Source organism: Borostomias antarcticus, assembly GCF_949987555.1.
Source record: "Borostomias antarcticus genome assembly, chromosome: 23".
Lineage (NCBI taxonomy): Eukaryota > Metazoa > Chordata > Actinopteri > Stomiiformes > Stomiidae > Borostomias > Borostomias antarcticus.
Genome location: NC_140256.1, coordinates 8,833,864 through 8,853,230, shown reverse-complemented (window position 1 = coordinate 8,853,230; position 19,367 = coordinate 8,833,864). Strand labels below are relative to the sequence as shown.

Below are 19,367 nucleotides of genomic sequence, written 5' to 3'. Positions count from 1 at the left end.
TCTCCTCTCTGTACACACACTCATCCCTCAGGATCAACCCTCTGCTCTCTCTCTCCCCCCCCCCCCCTCTCTCTCGCTCTCTCTCTCTCTCTCTCTCTCTCTCTCCTGACGAGCACAGCATCTTTCGTCTGAGCAGGGGGGATCACTTACTCTGTGGCAAGGTGTTGATTTGATTCTGAATACACTCCTCAAAGTGTGTGTGTGTTTGGCCCTTTGCAGGACTGAAGTATCAGTGTCAACATTAAGGGCAACAGTGCAAGCTAGTGGTGACCACTGGTACTGCTGGATGGTACAGGAGCAAATCGTCTTTGATACTTTTTGAACAGTGAGATCATACCTTTATTGAACTTGCTTTTTATAAATGCATAATATTGACCTCACTTAGTTTCCGTTATGGAGGGGTCAGAACAGAGAATTTTGACCTCCAGGTTGGTGGTCAAAAGGTTGACCTTATTTAATCCATAAGAATCCAATTGCTCCTCAGTGACCCTCGGTATACATTGGTACTCAGTTGAGAAGAAGGCTTAGTGAGGCCCACGAGGCATAGAGAAGATTTTATTATAATTGCGCAGCTGAGTATCCTACAGTACCTTCAGTCAGAAGATGAGAGGAAACACAGAGAGCTGTGTGTGTGTGTGTGTGTGTGTGTGTGTGTGTGTGTGTGTGTGTGTGTGTGTGTGTGTGTGTGTGTGTGTGTGTGTGTGTGTGTGTGCGTGTGTGTGCGTGTGTGTGTGTGTGTGTGTCCACACTTGTGGCGGGATGTGAAATGAGAGCATATAAAAGCTGATGGAAAATGAAAGCTCTCTGGGCGGGACCAGATTATGCACAAGTGATTAATAAGAGCAGTAATAAACAAAGGCCCAGGAGATGTTTGAGGTGCTTAATAATGCATTATGTTCATAAAAGAGCCGGGCCTCTCCGATGGATCCCTGTGGAGAGAGAGATCCCAGAGGGACTGGAAGAGTGTGTGCTCTTAAAAGAGAGCAAGTGTGTGTGGGCATCCAAGTTTATGTGAGATGAGAGGGAGAGAGAGATGGTGAGAGTCAATGGTGAGACAGAAACTCAATCTTTAGAAGTGTGCACATGGGTCCATTTTTGTCCAGCTTTTCTCAGGTTTTGGTCATCCACTAGTTTTCAAAGGAGAACGGCGCAGCCTGCTCTGATAGGTCAGTTGGAATTGATAATACTGTGGGACTTTAGGGACCCTGATCATCTTGCCATTTTGATTTTAGGTGCCAACTCTTCTGCTGCCTTTCAACTGTTGAAAAGCTGCCTATTGAGGTCATTCTGTCCTTCAGGATGTCCTTGGGTCTGTTAAAGGAATGTGTCGAAAACAGACAAAAGGTGTTGAGTTTGTCTTTCTGTTTGGCTTTCAACGTACAATAGTCCTACATCAAAAACGTAGAGCTTCTTTTATCACTCTTCCTGTATTTCAGACTGTTTCTTTATCTTTCTCCCTTTCACATCAAGGTAACAAGACAGTTGTTAGAAAGTTTTGCTTTTTCAATATCGCAAGTGCCTATTGGTTATAAAGTGGCACTGGTGAGATTCCTTTATATGACTTGTGCGAGGATTTTTTATGCTCTTGAATAATCTAGTAATTATTTATGATATTTATTAAAAATCTAGTAATTTCATATTGATTTAGAGTAGACATTCTAGACGTTTCTTCTTGTGGATGTCCTCAGACTGCCATTAGTTTCCACTAAGGATCAACTTTTCTGTCACCATAGTTCTGGTCCATGGCAAAAGTGATACAACAGTGTTACTGTCGGTTGCAGCACTGTTGTTGGAGAGTATTTTGGGACCTTGAAGACCACTCAGAGAAGAAAAAAGGAAGACTTTTGAATGAAAAGAAAAAACCTTGAAGCACAGCCTTGTAAATTAATTTGTTCATGTTGTATGATGGGAACGCAGCTGGCCTCATTAACATGCGCACAACAAATAATTATAGCGTTTTTTTCTTCTCTCCAGCCAGCCAATGCTTGGCTAATGGGCTTGCTGGGTTAATTATGTCAGAGCGTAATTACACAGGGCCCAGGGAGACGTAATGGTGCACCCCGCTGAGCCCACACCAGCTAATGATGCTGTATCGCTGACAGGGCCAAGATGGACCGGCCCAACACACCTGCTTGTCTTGGCGCACGCCACGCTCGTCCACTCCCACCTACCTAGACGGAAGTCGCAAACCTGTCCCCTCTCCCCTGTCCCCTCTCCGCTGTCCCCTGTCCCCTCTCCGCTGTCCCCTCTCTGCGTCCTCAGTCCGGTCTGACTCTGTGAGCATATGGCACACCCTCCTCACCCTGGGCGGAACCTCCCATAGACCTGCACCCTGCTATGAGATGAGCAATAGAAACACCACAGCTGCATGGAGCCAGCCGTGAGAACCTCATTATGTTATGTGGAAGACCGATGCAAACTCACTCCATAATCCATGTTGTTGTTGAGAGCGCTCTAAATGATTGTGATGTCCTACCCCTGGTTAATGTAGTGAATTAACACCACACGCCTTAACACAAATCCTGCTAATGGAGATCAAAGTACAGATGATGGTCTGAGTCGCAAAATGACTGCAAGTCTTTGGCATCCGAAAGAGGACAGATGTGTGTGTGTGTGTGTGTGTGTGTGTGTGTGCGTGCGTGCACGTGTGTGTCCAGAACGACCTCACGGGCCTCCTCATGGCGTCCTCCTCATCCCTGCCTTGGTCCTGCCAGTCACGGTGATTCATGTGTTAGATGCTTCTGCGTTCCACGGCAGACCGTGATGTATTAATGTCCTGTGATTTATGACACTCAATGAGGTGCTGTTGCGCTATCTGTTATCATGACCTCAGGGGCAGACGTCCAATCAGCCATAATTAAGATAAGGGCTGAATTAAAAAATGAACTGTTTATTTTCATAGAGGGAGAGAAAAATGATTCATTCACTCCAGATAGCGTGGGCTCGGCCATGTCTTATATCCTGAGAGGAGGTTGATGGGTTTAGCAATTTGATCAGAGTATCTTCCCCACCCTGGTATAATTGCCGAAGATAGTGTGGAATTCCATACAAGGTTCCATTGCCCTTTTTATTGTGAGGACTTACTGGTAAAGAGCTACCCTTAAAGGACTTTCCAGCGCTGCTTATTAGCAACGTCAATTAGTAGGCCTATTCTCCATGGCCATCAGCATTATTCTTTGACTTGACCTGAATAATCGCCGATCTCGAGCCCTCTGAGAGAAGCCCTGGTGCTCTCCTCTTTGACAGGTTTGGTTTTGTACAGACTTAGGTTATATCCCTTCACTTTAAAATTTGACTTCTCTTCTTCCCCAGCCGTGGCTTGATAATCCCTGCTAGTCCATGTGTGAGAGATCCCTTATTATAATCTCTGTCCTTTGATCGTTGAAAGTTGAAAGGATATATGGGAACGGGGATGATAAAGTGATTTCTGTGACAGTGGGTCGATGGAATAGCAGTGTTTTAAGTCATCCTGTTTGTCTCAGAAGAGCCGCACTCTTAAATGTGATATCCCATGTGACTGATGCAATATCTCTAGAGCTTGTGTAACAATGAAACGAATTGGGAACAGTTGACTGTAAACGGCCCTGGGAAAATATCAGTTATCACGTCCAAAAGTTTCTGGACAGACATGGCACTGGCTGCTGCACAGTAGGCTATTTCAACAAATTGCTCATTTAGAATTGCGTGTCTCTGATGATCGTTTGCTTTCGTGTGTGTCTTTTTGGCGGCCTGTCTAGAGTTGGCTGTCTTTTGTCAGCGGTGTCAGTGGGAAGTTGTGATGTAGATGTGGTTAACATCTGTGGTTAAGACTCTGTGAAAAGCCTCTTCAGCCGCAGCTCGGCGCTGAAGAAAGGGATCCGATCCCGAGCAACGCAGCAGCCCAGACGAGCGATGAAAGCTGCGACAGGAAAGTTTCTGCTGCAAAGGCAGCGATTTCCCTCTCTCTTTTGGAGTTCTGAAGGGCTGGCGTGTGTGTGTGTTTGTGTGAGCGCGAGAGAGAGATAGAGGGAACGTGAGTGAATGTGTGTGTGTCTCCACATCCCCCCTCCCCCCTGTCAGCCGGCTCCCCCGAGCCTCCCTCTCTCTCTCTCTCTCTCTGTGCACTGGCACTAGAAGTCACCTCCTTTGGTGTGCGGCAGGCAGGTACACAACAGGAGCAGCTCTCCCTCTCAGAGCTGTTGAACTTTTCGGGAGGGGAAGAAAGGGAAGGGGAGGATTAAAAACAGCCCTGTGATGTGGAGTGCCGGGTGGCCTCCTGAGGATTCCTGGCATAATAATTTAAATGATCAAATGATGCAGAGGAGACTTGTTAGCAGAGAAACACTCTCCTAGTTGGCCCCTTGGGCCCAGCGCTGCCGCGCATGCATTGCAAAACAGCTCCTCTGTTGTGCTAAAGAATCCTACCCTTTTTTTTCTTTTCAGGAGTAGACTTTTTCTACACTTGGGTCGGATTTGCCGAGGTGTATACCTGTGACTCAGAGTCCCCGGCAGTCGCGCCATGCTGCGGCCTCTTCGAGTTCTCTGTCGTTTATCTTCTGCGTGTGATTGGTTTCATCAGAGTTGATCCAGGCAGGTCTGAAGGGAAGGGGCTGTACTCATGTCATTAGGTCTGGCCTGTGAGATTTTCAAAGGGGTGTCAATGGGGAGAATACCATGAGTCAGCCTTTGAAACCATTTCTCAGTGGTTATTTTTATACTGTTGGAACTGCAGCGCAGAAGGATACCTCATCATAATTATATTCTTTATAACATGCTATATGAGCTTTTTAATATACCTATATTTAAAGGCTAAAACATAATCTGTGTGTGTGTGTGTGTGTGTGTGTGTGTGTGTGTGTGTAGACCCAGCTCCCGTGCTGGAGGCCACACACACCCTGGAGGAGAGGCTGCAGCAGCTGCAGGGCTCGGCCCCCGACAGCGAGGCCCTGGTCAGCGAGATCAGCGGGCACTGGAGGAGACACCTGGAGTGCCTTGACAAGCCAGGTCAGTCACCACAGGGAAGCGCCCGGCGGCACGGCCGCTAAACCTGCCTCGTGCAGCAAGAGACACCGGGGAGGTCCATTGCGTCCCCATGGAGGGGGGACATCAACGCCAATGCGTTAACTTCTCTCTGCTTCGTCTCCCCAGACGACACGGTGGAAGCGGCGGCGTCGGCGGCGTCCGGAGAGGCCGAGGCGTCCAGGAGGACGGCCCGTGTGATGACTCCCAACAGCACCCAGACGCCCAGAGTCTCTGGCTCGCCTCAACACAATCACCAGGAGCAGGCGGAGGGGTGAGAAAGCCCCCCCCCCCCCCACAACTACAACCACATACCCCCCTCTATATGGATATGATGCCATATATGACATACTGTATATGATGTGTGGTAAAGCTGCGGAATATGAATGCTCCTCAGTCGTACAGCGACACTAACCTGTCCCCCCCCCAGGGAGGTGGACGCCGACGCCGGTCAGGCTGACAGGCTGGACGAGGCAGAGGAGAGGATCCAAGTCTTGCATTCATGTGAGTGAATCCCTCGCTGGTCTGTTCTGAAAAGCGTCTGGGGGGTCAAAACTCTGACCTCTCTCTGTCTCTCCACCCGCAGCCCTGAACACGGCCCAGGCAGAGCTGCTGGACCTACGGTGTAAATATGACCAGGAGATGTCCAGCAAGTAAGAGTCTAATGTCCGCCCTCTTGTCTCTGCTGTCCACCCTGTTACGGCTCGGCTGCACTGGGTCTGCTAGCGTTAGCGTCAACCGTCAGACGCTAAGGAAATGAATCCATTGTAGTCCAGCGCAGCCGGCGCGTTGCGTTCGACGACTGCGTCCGATGTTAGAGAATCGCCGAGGCTCATTTCTTGATTTTCAACGGACGATGATGGTTGACACCGACGGTTGACGCTGGCGGACGCAGTGGCGCCGTGCTACTCTGCCTAATTTCAACCGGCTCTTTTTCACGTCACTCGCGGTCTCTATGGCCCATTCTTTAATGCTCCACTTGCAAGCTGAATATTTTCACATTTTCTCTAACAGTGTGACACTCTCTGCCCTCACCGTTTACCACTCAGCTCCCTCTCCTCTTTCTAAAGGCATCGTCTTTTTCACCCCTTCTCCTCAATCAACCTTTGTCCGTTGCTGAACTTCCGGAATGCCATTGTAGAACCAGAACGAGTGTGACTCAGTCGCTAATGCAGGTCGATGAAAGAGAGGTGTGTGTTTGCCCACTCCAGGCAGCTGGGCCTTGACAGCCCTCAAGAAGAATTGCTCCATTTAAAGATTGCTTCAGAAAACACTCTACCTTGTCCTACTCTGTGAGCGCAATGTATCCAGCTCACGGCTGAAATGAATCTGAAGTTGTATGAAGGATGTCGATAGACATTCAAAGTAAACACTCCTTTGTTTGGGTTCTGCTGTGGAGCACAGTGATCCGGTGCTAATGGATTTTCTCCCAGGCTTAATCCATGGTGCAATTGAACTGGAGTTTCCACACCCAATGCCATCCATTTTGTTGGATTGGAGGAATTTTTCTGTTTGACTGGCCTCCGGTTTTCACCTCAGCTTCACAGAGCCGTCTCTTTCATGTTGTGGGGGCGGGGCTATTATGCAGGATGAGTAGTTTGACGCCCTGGCCTCATCCCCCTGGCCTCATCCCCCAGGCTCCAGGACAGCCATCGCTGCCTCTGTTACTCTCACTGACTATTTCCTCAATGTTGATAAATTGGGCTATTTGTTTGCCTCAGGCTGAGTATCTGACCAAGCAATCAATACAAAAACTAAACATTTCCCATACTGCACAAGTTCATTAGATGTGGGCATAGTGGTACCTGTTGCCTCCTGCTGTCAGTGTGGTCCTATCTATCTTGGGCCTGTTGATGTGGCCAGTCTAGAACCTGCCGAGAGATCTCTGCTGCTGGGATTAGGATGTACCGTCAATCTGAGACATTTAAGATATTGTGGATTCCCTGTTTTAAAAATTGTAAAAATTTTGCTTTGTATTTTTATGAAATAGGACGTGAGAATGTGTCATTTCTACAGTAGTCACAATACAAAGTAAGATGATTGTTTGCATTTTGTTTGGTAGGAATGGAAACATTTCTTCTTGTAACAATGTGGTGAAATGGAAAGGCTTCTTTGTCCCGAGAAACTTCAGCAATCTATGTGCATATTTTAATCAATCTCAGCGTCCTCGTTAATGCATATTTCTCCACCTTTTGAAAATCAAGTCCCAAGTGTGTAAAATGAAACTGTTGAACTTCAAACAAACCTCATGAATAATCTTGCTGAGCTGCTATTTAAATTAGACCCTGATTGTTAGATGTACAGTATGGAGAAACGTCAGAGAGCAATCTCACCAGAGAACTCTGGGTAGGAATCAGGCAGTCAGTCAGTCCTATTCTGACTGTGTGCTCATATGGTTCATTGTCTGAGGTGATGCTTTGCTGATGTGACTGACTGTGAAAATTGTGTTTTATGATAAACTTGCTGGTGTGTGAAGACTCCAGTGATGTGTTAATACTATGTTTGGGGGATGTTTCAACACATTTCTAAAAGTGGTGAATGTAAGTTCACACCATACTTGAGTTCCGCCCTCCGTAACCCGCTGGTTGGGTGTGTGTGTGTGTGTGTGTGTGTGTGTGTGTGTGTGTGTGTGTGTGTGTGTGTGTGTGTGTGTTCCAGGGCGGAGGAGGTGGACGTGCTCATGATGAACCTCGAGAGGGCGAACCAGGTGAGTGAAGCTGTCCCAGGCAGTCCTCTGATTGAGATGCTCCTTCGTTAAGGTAATCACTCCTGTAATCAAGCCTCCAGCTTAATTAGACACCCTGCGTCCTGTGCCCGCTCCCCACCCCCCTCCCTCCAGCCCCCACCCCCCACCCCCCCCGCCACCCACCGCCCCTGAGCGTGTGATTAGAGAGTGTAAACCCCGGCCCCCATCTGTGGGCACGCGGTGGCAACCCGGCAGCTCTCAGCAGAGGACAGGAGAGCGCCGCGCCAGCGATTGATGCCGGAGTGCCGTGCGCCGGGGCGCTTAGTTACCTCATTGCCTTGATTGCTTCCTTTTCTAGTGATTTCTCTTTTCTCTCTCTCTCTTTTTCTCTCTTGCTCATTCTCCTCTCTTCTTCTTCTTCTCCTTCTTCTTCTCTCTCTCTCTCCAGCAGGAGCTCTTAGATAAATGTTCTCAAAATGAATCATTAATTAGAGGCCTGCGTGTGACAGAGCAGGTAAACAGTTTGGGAAGAAAGAGTGCAGGTTAAACAGTCCTCTCAGCAGAATGGAGTGGTAGTAGCGGTTCAAGTCCTTCTCCTCTGGGTCTGGGCCCCAGCCCCGCCCTCTCTCTCTGTAGTCCAACGTGGGGGTCGTCCTCAAATCCTCGCCTCATCCTGTTCACCTGCGTATCTGTCAGTTGACAGGCGTGGCCTGGTCAGCACGTGAGGCGTTCTAATGCTGTGATGTGATGCGTGTGTCTGTAGAAGGCGGAGATGGCCCAGGTGGAGGTGGAGAGGCTGAAGGACCAGTTGGCCAGTGCCCAGGGTGTTGCCGCTGCAGGGAACTGCCATCCACCAGAGGGCGCCGGCGGGGTAAGACCAACTTCCTCTCCGTTATCAGTTCCTCTGTCGAACTGCACTGATAATGATATTCAGAGATAAGTGATGATGTAATAATGGAAGTCTTGAAAGTGCTAATTGGATTTTGTAAATATTGCTATATATATTTCTATTGTGGAGATATATCACATCGCAGATCTGTTTAAGTGTGAATTGTTGATGCAAATATGTCTTCACCGTCTCCTCGTCTCTCACCTTCTCACCTTCTCTCACACCCCGTCTGTCTGCTAGGAGAGGGACGGGAAGGGGGAGGTATCTCCGTCCCAGTTGGAGGCTGCTCTGATGGCTAAAGACAGAGAGATCCTCCAGCTGCTGGAGAATGTCCAGAGACTGCAGTTCACGCTGCAGGAAGTCCAGGACACCTCGGCTAATCAGATCCTAGAGCTGGAACGCCAGCTGGCCTATAAGACTGAAGCTATTGAGGTAAGTGATGTCAGTATTACAGACGCGTGCACTCATTTCACAGTTCTCGTTACATCTCCTGAGGTAAGTGCAATATGCTTCATCTCTACTCTATGTCAATTTCAGAGATTAGAGACTAAACTACAATCCCAGATGGACTATGAAGAGATTAAAACAGAGCTGAGGTGAGTCAGACATTCAGAATGACTAAATGGAGATGAAGAATACTAATCTCATAACAGTATATATCTAATTTAGAAGCAGCACGCATCACTGTAACAATTGTTATTTCTCTCTCCTCTAGTATCCTAAAGGTAATGAAGCTAGCCTCAGCAAACGGCAGCTCTTCCCAGGTGAGATATTTTCAGAAGCTTTCCCTTGTCATGCCTTATTGTTCATAGCACAGCATTAAACATTAAACAGAGTAGTCTGCTTCTTTACAGAACAGAACCTTTGTTTTCCTCCTAATGTTCCACTGCTGTCAGGGAAGAAAAAGTACAGCAGTGCCATTGAATGCCTCAGTGACCCTCATCCATTGTAGGGATATCTACAGCCACTTTAATTGATTAATGGAAATGTAACTGCTTTTTGTGTGTGTGTGTGTGTGTGTGTGTGTGTGTGTGTGTGTGTGTGTGTTTGTGTGTGCGCGCACACGTGTGTGTGTGCGTGTGTGTGTGTGTGCGTGTGTGTGTGTGTGTGTATGTGTGTGTGCGTGTGTGTGTGTGTGTGTGCATTCCCCATTAGGACTCTACCAAGGCTACAGAAGCTCTTTTGCTGGACAAAGAGGCCTTTCTTCCCTCTCACAAGTACCTAGTGGACAAGGCCAGAGTCCTTCGCAGCAATGGTACAAAAATACACACTCTGAATTTCTAAACATCCAATTTAAATGCAGGGCCTTTTTTTGTTAAAACTCAAATGTCTCTGTGAGCTGCATACATGGTCTGATGTCCATCTGCCAGTGTCTTTGTTGGAGTGGTAGTCATACAGTGGTGTTGTCAATACCGCTGATCTGAATGGTCAGCTTCTGTTTCTGTGTCTACAGATGAGGACCAATCACAGGAGTCAGGCAGGGAGGTGGGAAGGCCATCTGGGTCTCACTCCTCCTCCTCCCAGGTGGATGGGCGTGCCTCTCCCAGCCCCGGCCCTCCCACCCTGGACGGGTCCTCCTCCAGCCACGACCTGCCCCGCCCCTTCTCTGTGTCCCCCTGCTCGGGGGACAGGCTGTCTGGGGACCACATCCTCCACAAGCACCTCCTCTCGCCACTCTTCAAGAAGGAGGGCAGCAGCATCATGGCCTTCCCCACCGCCCTCTATGCAGCCAAAGCAGCCCTCATGTCAGCCAATCAGGGACCTGCAGGGGCCGGGGGCATCGAGGCTGGCCTGCCCAGCGACCAATCAGAGAGCGGGAGCTCGACCGCGGGAGACGAGGACCAGTTGGACACGGCGGAGATAGCCTTCCAGATCAAAGAGCAGCTGCTGAAGCACAACATTGGCCAGCGCGTGTTTGGCCACTACGTGCTGGGTCTGTCCCAGGGCTCAGTCAGCGAGATCCTGGCCCGGCCCAAACCCTGGAGGAAGCTGACCGTGAAAGGCAAGGAGCCCTTTATTAAGATGAAGCAGTTCCTGTCTGATGAGCAGAACATCTTGGCCCTCCGGACCATCCAGGTCCGCCAGAGAGGTGAGTTGATTGGACAGAACCAGAGATACAGGTATGAACGCAGATGTACTGTACGTCTACTGTAGGGTGTACCAGGAAGTACTGGAAAAGATCTGGATTAAAAAATTACAGTATTGTTGCTACATGTAGATTTGGTAGTTCTCTGTACTGCAACTCAGGAAAATGAGTATAATACAGTAATAGTTCTATACTGTAGAAGTATTTCCTAATCAGGGATTCTATTTGACTGTGCTGCAGAATAAGGGCAGGTTTATACAAACTGTGGACTGAGAGAATGTCTGCACACTGTAAGTAGCCCCCACGGTGAGTTTAATAAATAGGGCACAACGTTTCTGCACAAATGGCCTTCTTCAGGTGCAATGAATGGTGCAAATGCCATTGCTCCTGAACAAGGCCATTTCTGCCCAAACGCTGTGGCTTATTTATTAAACTCACCGTGGGAGCTACTTACGGTGTTCAGACATTCTCTCAGTCCTAAGTATATTTTTTTGTCGAGCACATGTTGCACTTTGTTTGATGAGCGTGCATTCCTCTGCTGCTACTTAGACATACTGTCCCATGTGGTCTGGTTTGAAAATCCGACGGTTTAGTTGCTGGACCTCTCTGCATTTAAAACTTCTTAATCTACTCGGCCCACAACCCCTCGCAAAACTTCTCCAAGGCTTCCTCTCCCATGTTTGTTGTGTTACTTTTCAACTTTGTTTTCTCCCCAGATCCACAGCTTTTGAAAGTTGAGCTTCCCGTACACCACAACCTCAGACGCCAAGATCTCAAAGGCAGCCATTGATCTACCAGTCAAAAGCAAAGCTCTCTGATCAACCATCCCACTCACCCCTCTCTCTCTCTCTCTCTTCCTCTCTCTCCCTCTCTCTCTCTCTTTCCCTCTCTCGGTTACCCTCTCTGTGGCAGGGAGCATTACTCCTCGCATCCGAACTCCTGAAACTGGGTCAGATGACGCCATCAAGAACATCTTGGAGCAGGCCAAGAAGGAGATCCAGTCCCAGAGAGGAGGTGAGACTAGACCTGTTTGTGAGTTAGGATCACTTATGTCACGATTTGATAGTGACATGTGCCAGTGGTGACAGTTTTTCCTGGTAGAATTCTACACGATGACGTGATGTTTGTGTTAGCTGACCCTATAGAGTGAGCGTGCATCAGTCGTAGTTTCTGTGCTCTGCAGGGGATGGGAAGTCGTCTCTGGGCAGCTCGTCGGGCAGGAACAGTAACGGGGCCGGCAACAGCTCTGACGACACCATCAAGAGCATCCTGGAGCAGGCCAGGAGGGAGATGCAGGCACAGCAGCAGGTCCTGATGGAGATGGAGACCTGTGGCAGGGCCTCTGCCTCCAGCACTGGGGCCCAGGGGGAACGACTGGGGCCCCTGGAGCCCTCCAAGGGCCTTCCCTTACCTGCCTTCATCAAACAGGAGGAGGGAGGCTCAGTGACGGTGTGCATGGCCAATCCCATCAGCAGCCCCCAGACCCCTCTCAGCGTGATCTCCCCCGCCGCCTTCGTCCAAAACATCATCCGCAAGGTCAAGTCTGAGATCGGCGAGGCGGGCACCTATTTCGACCAGCACTGGTCCGTGGAGCGGGGGCCCATGGGCTTGGTGGGGGCTCTCGGCCCCGGCTGTCGGCCCTTTACCTCCGTGTCTCCCTCCCTGTCCTCGTCCTCCTCCTCGGGGCCCTCGGCCCGTCCCTGGCCCCGCCTGGAGAATGGAGAGTGTCTGCCCAACAGCGAGGAGGCGTCCGCAGCCGAGGAGGAGCCTGGACTGGGCCGGCCCGTGGAGGTGAAGGTGGAATCAGACGTGTCTGTGAGCGGGGAGTCCCCTGGCCCCGGGCGCCTGTCCTATTACCCAGCCTACATCCCTCGCACCCTGAAGCCCACCGTGCCGCCCCTGACCCCGGAGCAGTACGAGATGTACATGTACCGCGAGGTGGACACCCTCGAGCTGACACGCCAGGTCAAAGAGAAGCTGGCCAAGAATGGCATCTGCCAGAGGATTTTTGGCGAGAAGGTGAGTGGCCACTGTGTTTTCTAACTGCTGCCCATGTTTCTACTGAGCAGGGTTTTTCTAGCTTTTTTATTTGTAGAATATCAACTATACAGTAGCAATAAATCAAAGGCTTATTTTGAAGATAAACTCCTCTAAACAGATTTTGATCATCAGGAAAAAAAACAACCTCCAGTCTCCAATAGATTGCATGCTACTGCCCTCCAGTGGCTGTTCATGTGCATCACTTCTAATGGAACTGACTGGTCTGGATCTGCCCCAGGTTCTAGGCCTGTCGCAGGGCAGTGTGAGTGACATGCTGTCTCGGCCCAAACCCTGGAGCAAGCTGACCCAGAAAGGCAGGGAGCCCTTCATCCGTATGCAGCTCTGGCTGCTGGACCAGCTGGGACAAGGACTCAACCAGCTCCCCAGCCAAAGCCTCTCTCAAGGTAAGGCATAAATGCACACGCGCACGTGCCCCCTCCCCCCCCCCACACACACACACACACAGGCTATTCAGAAGCACAATCACACATTTCATCTCTCATATACATTAGTATGCAACATCTCTGCTCCTTTAGTTGCAACTCTGACTATATGATTCCCACCCCCAGATAAAAGTCCAGTGAACGCCCAGTCTTCGCCCTCTCCGCCCCCCAGTCCAGAGGAGAGCCACCCCAGCCCGCTGGCTGAGCCCGTCAGCCTGGCTCTGGAGAGCAGCAAGGAGAACCAGCAGCCTGAGGGCCTGGGCCCCCACCTAGAGGGAGGGAAGTCCACCCCCAGTCTGCTGTCCCTGCACCAGCCCCACACCCCGCTGGGCATCCAGGAGCTGGTGGCCATGTCCTCTGAGCTGGACACCCACGCCATCACCAAGAAGGTCAAAGAGGTCCTGACAGACAACAACCTAGGTGAGTCTCCCAATCTAGTCTACCTTCTTTTCAATGTAATGTCTTAAACTGACCTTAGGACAGGGGACAATGAAAATACTGTATATCCTGTTTTGTGGTATACGTTGCTTATATTCATACTGTGTGTGTGTGTGTGTGTGTGTGTGTGTGTGTGTGTGTGTGTGTGTGTGTGTGTGTGTGTGTGTGTGTGCGTGTGTGTGTGTGGTGCCCCAGGCCAGCGGCTGTTTGGGGAGAGTATCTTGGGTCTGACCCAGGGCTCAGTGTCAGACCTGCTGTCCAGGCCGAAACCCTGGCACAAGCTCAGCCTCAAAGGCAGGGAGCCCTTCGTCCGCATGCAGCTGTGGCTCAACGACCCCCACAACGTGGACAAGCTGAGGGACATGAAGAAGATGGAGAAGAAAGGTAAGTGTGTTCTTAACCTTAACTGGTGCTTTAGGGCGTGTTCACACTGTAGTGCTTTTTTTAATCTGCTCTGCCTTTCACTTATAATAAAATGCAACCACCTCCGACTTTTTGAGAATCAGAATCAGAACTCGTTTTATTGCCATGCAGTTTTTCAACGTACTAGGAATTTGTTTTCGGCCGTGGTGCATAACATGGAGACAACATGGACAGGGTGCAGGGATGAGACAGGACAGTGCAAAGAGCGAGTACAAAATGCTAGTGCAAAAAAGGATAAGCTAAGAAAAGGGGGGGCGGGGACACAAGCCTTGTTGATGAGGCTGATAGCTGTGGGGAAGAAGCTGCCTCTGTGGCGTGCGGACGTGGTCCTGACGGTAATACTGCAGTTCAGCTAGTTTGGACAACAACATTTGGAAAAACGCATCTAATGTCAAGGCCGCCTTTTTCCGAAACAACCAGTCACAACAAAGAAGAGGCAAGACGTACTGAAAACAGCATGGACCGTAGCGAGCAATAACAAAGATAGCAAACAGGAAGGGGGAGGTTGAGCAATTGGTGGTACTGGATATTATCATATAGTGTAAACACAAAAACAGACTACAATTTCACAACAAATTGTCAAAACAGCTATTGAGAAAAAGGGCGGAGAAAAACAGATCTGCCTCTGCCTTTTCTCAACAACAAAAAAACGCTTCAGCATGAACACAAACGTATACATTTGCTCTGTGTTTGTTCCTCTTTAACCGTGATCTTGCTGCTGTTCCCATAGCCTACCTGAAGAGGCGCTATGGGCTGCTGAGTACAGGCTCAGACAGCGACTCTCCCAGTGCTCATTCTGAGTGTGTGAGCCCAGCACTGGCCTCCCTGGACCTGTGCCCCTACAGCCAGGTGAAGAAGGTCCGTGTGGTGCTGGGGAACGAGGAGAAGGAGGCCCTGAGGAAGGCCTACCTCTTAGAGCCCTACCCCTCCCAGAACACCATTGAGATGCTGGCCTCCCAGCTCAACCTCAAAACCAACACTGTCATCAACTGGTTCCACAACTACAGGTGAGACTGCGTTACATCTAACCTGGCCGAGCGTTAATACAACAACAATGGCTTTGTTTGTAGTCGAGCGCTACATCCTGTCTGACCTGCTGTGTATACTTGAGCAGGTCAAGGATGAGGCGGGAGGTCCTCATGGAGGGTCTGCAGGACAACGACACGGACGCGGAGCACCACGCCTACTCCCCCTCGGCCGTGCGGAGCCCCCGCTCTGACACAGAGGAGAGGAGGCCGCCGCCCCCCGCCTCCTGCCGCACCCCCCACGCCAGCCGCTCGCCCGGCGCCAGCGCAGCGCTGCCTCGTGTCAAACAGGAGTCCGGCGAGCGTGAGGGCGAGAGCGAGGAGGACGACAGGGAGCGTGCCGTCAGACAGTCTAGAATCCAGTGCTTCTCAATGGGCGTTCAGTTCCCTCAGTTGAAAACCGAGCATGAAGACCTGGCGGGCGGCTGCCAAGATCTCCACCTGGCTCCGCGCTGTCAGAGCCTGAGGCAAGAGGAGGAGGCGGGCAGCCAGGCCCAGCAGGGGCTCTTTCCCGGGGTGCTCTCTCTGGACGGCCCCCAGAGACCCAACCAGTCCAGGCACGAGGGCGACGACTCCAGCAAGTCACCTGTGGACCCTGTCAGCTTCAAGGCCTCGTCGGAGCCCTGCCGTAGCAGCCTGGAAGTCTCCCTCAACTCCCCCTCAGCTGCTTCCTCTCCAGGCCTCATGATGTCCGTCTCACCGGTCCCTTCTTCTTCTGCGCCCATCTCCCCCTCTCTGCCCAACCCACCCACAGCAAGCACTAACCACGGCCTGGACCCTAACCCACCGCCCCCTCTGCAGAGCCCGAAACTCAACAGGAGCAGTCAGAGACGCAATGAGAAAATGGCAAACCTCAATAACATTATCCACAGGCTGGAGAGAGCAGCCAACCGAGAGGAGACCCTGGAGTGGGAGTTTTAGGTCCTCTTCCACCTCTGTACCGTTCTCATGACCCACACCGCACATGGGAGACTCTCAAAGAGAAGCCTCCTGAACACTTGGAGTGGAGCCTGGCTCCTGAAGGCCTGTCCTCTCTGATTACACTGAAACCCCCTCATACTGTAGGACACAAGGAACCAGAGCTAAACCCTCACAGACAAGAGGACTTTTAGTAAAGAAAAAAATATTTATAAATGTGTTTTAGGTTTTTTGATAATGGATACTACTTTGAAATACAGCACTAGCTGGTGTTTTACTTAATGGACTGACGTGAAGACTTTCGCAGCTATGGTGTCATGAAATGTACACTGAAGTTCTGTAGATTGCCACTGGGTGAGATTAAAAAAAGACCCCTGTCTTAAGCCATCAAAAGCACTATAACTATTTAAAAAGAGACATTGACCAAATTTGCTACTTTTTGAATAGCATTTTTTCAGATTTTGTCTGTAAGACAGGACAGTTTAAGTCAAGTAACATGAAATCCTACTACTGACTGAGGGATAGTCCTTCACGACTCTAAATATTCAACATCTCGTGTGTACTGAGTTTCTTGGTGATATGTTTTGAAATATTTGTAACACAAACGTATAAAATGTGGTTGTACATGTTGTAGAGTTGTCTGCAATAGCCTTCTATGAACCAGATGTAGCATGGTACTCAACTGACCCTGTTATCCTCTATAGTTAGTCACGTGATATACTTGAGCAAAAATGAGTGAAAAAAATCTGCAAAAAATAAGAAAAAAGGAAAATCTTAAATCTAACGAGTAGAATTTTTTAGTGTGTTCTTTTCTTTGAATAATCCTTGAGGTTTACAGTTTAGGGCCCTTGTGTTTTTGGCAGTAAGTGAGACATTCACTACACACGAGCACAGTTTACATGATTTCTTTCAGATTTACCTCTCTGATCCAATAGGCACTGGTACTCAAACTGTAACGGGTCAAGGCACACCCTGTTACCTCAGATTATGCTGATGCACATCATGCTATCATGTTGTCATTCCTAATCACACCCATGACCCTCACACCTCATCTAGATAAATACAAGGTTGGATCATCTAACAGCAACAGAAATCAAATAGTTGTCGGGGAGTGCCTGTCAGGCAAAGTCTAAGCTTTTTTTTCCTCACATTTGGAGATTTCCTGTTCTCTGATCAGAAAGGATGGAAGGTGTCATCCTCTCCCTTTCACTCTATCCATCCACCTTTCAACCTTGCAGCCATGCTTTTCTCAGTTTGTGTGCATATCTTTACCCCCAACAGAGGAACCTTGTTCTGGAAGTTGACTGTCAGCCTAATTTGCTGTCCTTGGATATATAATTTCCTGTAGCTGCTCTACTATACAGATGTAACACCCAGACTCTGGATCATTGGGATGATGCTGATTTGAGTCATACAGGCAACTCTGGTGAAACAAATACCTCTATATTGGGGCAATAACTGAGTAGAATGAGTACATGAAAGCATGATAATTGACCTTATTTTAATGTGATAACATTCATTTGTAAGTACATTCAAGGATGCAAAATGTGATTACAGGTATTCCTCATATTATCTTTACCCCTGGTCACTAGTGTTTTTGTCATGCTTGCAAGTTGTCTTATCTCCTGTATTTTGCTTCTGTTTTGTACTCTGAACAATTTACTAGATCATCGGTACCTCGTGTATGAACTACTTACAGCACTTAGATTTTAATAATTGTGAGGATTCAAGAAAAGCTCAAATATCAAAACTACTTAGTGTCCACAAGTCTTTGCCTTTACTGTATTGTTGAAGTTGGTAGTAAACACTTGCACATGTCTTACTAGTTCAGAGGATTTGGATTGTATATGTAGAGATATATAAATATTACACAATTACTGGAAATGATACCTTACATTCAACAACAAAATGTGCTGATTATATTGAAATAGAGTGTACAGATTTAATAAACCAAACTCATATACGCCAGTTCTGGTCTGGCAAGCTTGCCCATGTTTTAGACCTTCTCTCAGGGTAGTCTTGCTTCTTAAAGCTTTACTGAACCAGTCACTCTCATCACTGGTTAACACAAAAGATCATAGTAATGATGTAAACTATTATGACTCTACCATATGTTACATGGTATTATGGAAGTTACAACTCACACTATGGGAATGCATGTTGAATCATTAATTGGTTGTTGAAGGTGATGGCTGACTATTTTGTAATCCATTGCAACACTGAAACTGACATGGACACATACTTTAATCAAATGGTTTTAGGGAGCTACCAGGAGGAGGCATTAACATTTTGAGATCTTGACCGAATTCTCTTCCATACTTGCTGAGGAGATACTGGACATATAGTCTTCACATGATAGAATAACATGGTATACCTCAAAACAGGGGAAATGGGATATTCTACATTGACCCCAATTATTCTTTAAATTAACATGCCATTTTCAATACTTGGGATACATTTGAATGATCTGATGGAACGTTTATTGTATGAGATCATATTGCTCTAAAGAAATCCTTGGACTAACATGGCTGAAAATCTAATTTATTTACTCAGACCCATATCTTTACATGTAAACCTCATCTCATTCTTTGAATTTGCATGCAATTTCATCCTGATCACATGAAAATGAACAGACTGTGGTTTGTATTGTTGTTCTGGTACATTGACATAGAATCAGCACTTATTCCTTTTACACCCGGGAATTCCATTTTACTGGTATTTTGCAGTTGGTAGGCTGGCATGAGGCAACTTTTACCCCTGACCCACTGATAGTTGTTTGTGGGATTTAATGCAACTGAGGACTAAAAAGAAGTCCTCCAATAAATAAATAAATAAATAAATAAATAAATAAATATTTCATAATTAATAATGGCCTACTATTGTTTCTCCAATGAAAATAACAATTTCGGTAAAGCTTTGACCAGTGAAAAAACGAAGCGTTTTGTACTATAGCCTACTTAAGGATTTGCTATAGGCCACACTGATCATATAAAATTAGTTTACGGGATACCAAGTGATGTGCTTGATGTTCAAACTGCGAGCCGCCAGTGGGAATAATGTTAAGACTCAAATATCTCATCTTTTCAAGGTTTTGGAAGATGTTGTTAAAGAACTGATAAAGTAGAATGCAAAGCATATTGGAATTACACATGTATCAAGACATCATTCAATACATCGTTGTATAAGATCCTGTGTGTTGTGTTTTTTGTTAACTGCAGTGCACATGTCCACACTCTTTCACACACACGCACGCAAGCACCCACATGCACGGTGCGCACACACACAGTATCAACATCAGGAAATTGTAGGCTAGTTTTGTCTGTCACATTTTTGTGCATGCCTAGACTAGACGATACTACTCTTGAAATTCTAAGGACAGCACTTTAGACATGTAGCCTATTGAATCAGTCAATGACTCCGT

The 19,367-nt window shown here is 48.2% G+C and overlaps 1 protein-coding gene across 1 annotated transcript in view; it reads left to right on the top strand.

Annotated features, from left to right (window-relative positions):
* cux2b (cut-like homeobox 2b) overlaps positions 1-16,577 on the top strand; it is a 69,207-nt gene extending 52,630 nt beyond the window's left edge. Inside the window, exons 5-22 of the mRNA XM_084457215.1 lie at positions 4,843-4,983; positions 5,128-5,272; positions 5,429-5,502; positions 5,585-5,651; positions 7,657-7,705; positions 8,448-8,555; positions 8,814-9,005; positions 9,111-9,169; positions 9,289-9,337; positions 9,729-9,828; positions 10,027-10,662; positions 11,572-11,673; positions 11,843-12,678; positions 12,938-13,103; positions 13,269-13,562; positions 13,776-13,964; positions 14,734-15,010; positions 15,118-16,577. Of these exons, the coding sequence (XP_084313341.1) occupies positions 4,843-4,983; positions 5,128-5,272; positions 5,429-5,502; positions 5,585-5,651; positions 7,657-7,705; positions 8,448-8,555; positions 8,814-9,005; positions 9,111-9,169; positions 9,289-9,337; positions 9,729-9,828; positions 10,027-10,662; positions 11,572-11,673; positions 11,843-12,678; positions 12,938-13,103; positions 13,269-13,562; positions 13,776-13,964; positions 14,734-15,010; positions 15,118-15,949 (4,316 nt within the window). The 3' untranslated portion in view covers positions 15,950-16,577. The remainder of the gene's footprint in view (positions 1-4,842; positions 4,984-5,127; positions 5,273-5,428; positions 5,503-5,584; positions 5,652-7,656; positions 7,706-8,447; positions 8,556-8,813; positions 9,006-9,110; positions 9,170-9,288; positions 9,338-9,728; positions 9,829-10,026; positions 10,663-11,571; positions 11,674-11,842; positions 12,679-12,937; positions 13,104-13,268; positions 13,563-13,775; positions 13,965-14,733; positions 15,011-15,117) is intronic.
* Positions 16,578-19,367: the final 2,790 nt, after the last annotated feature.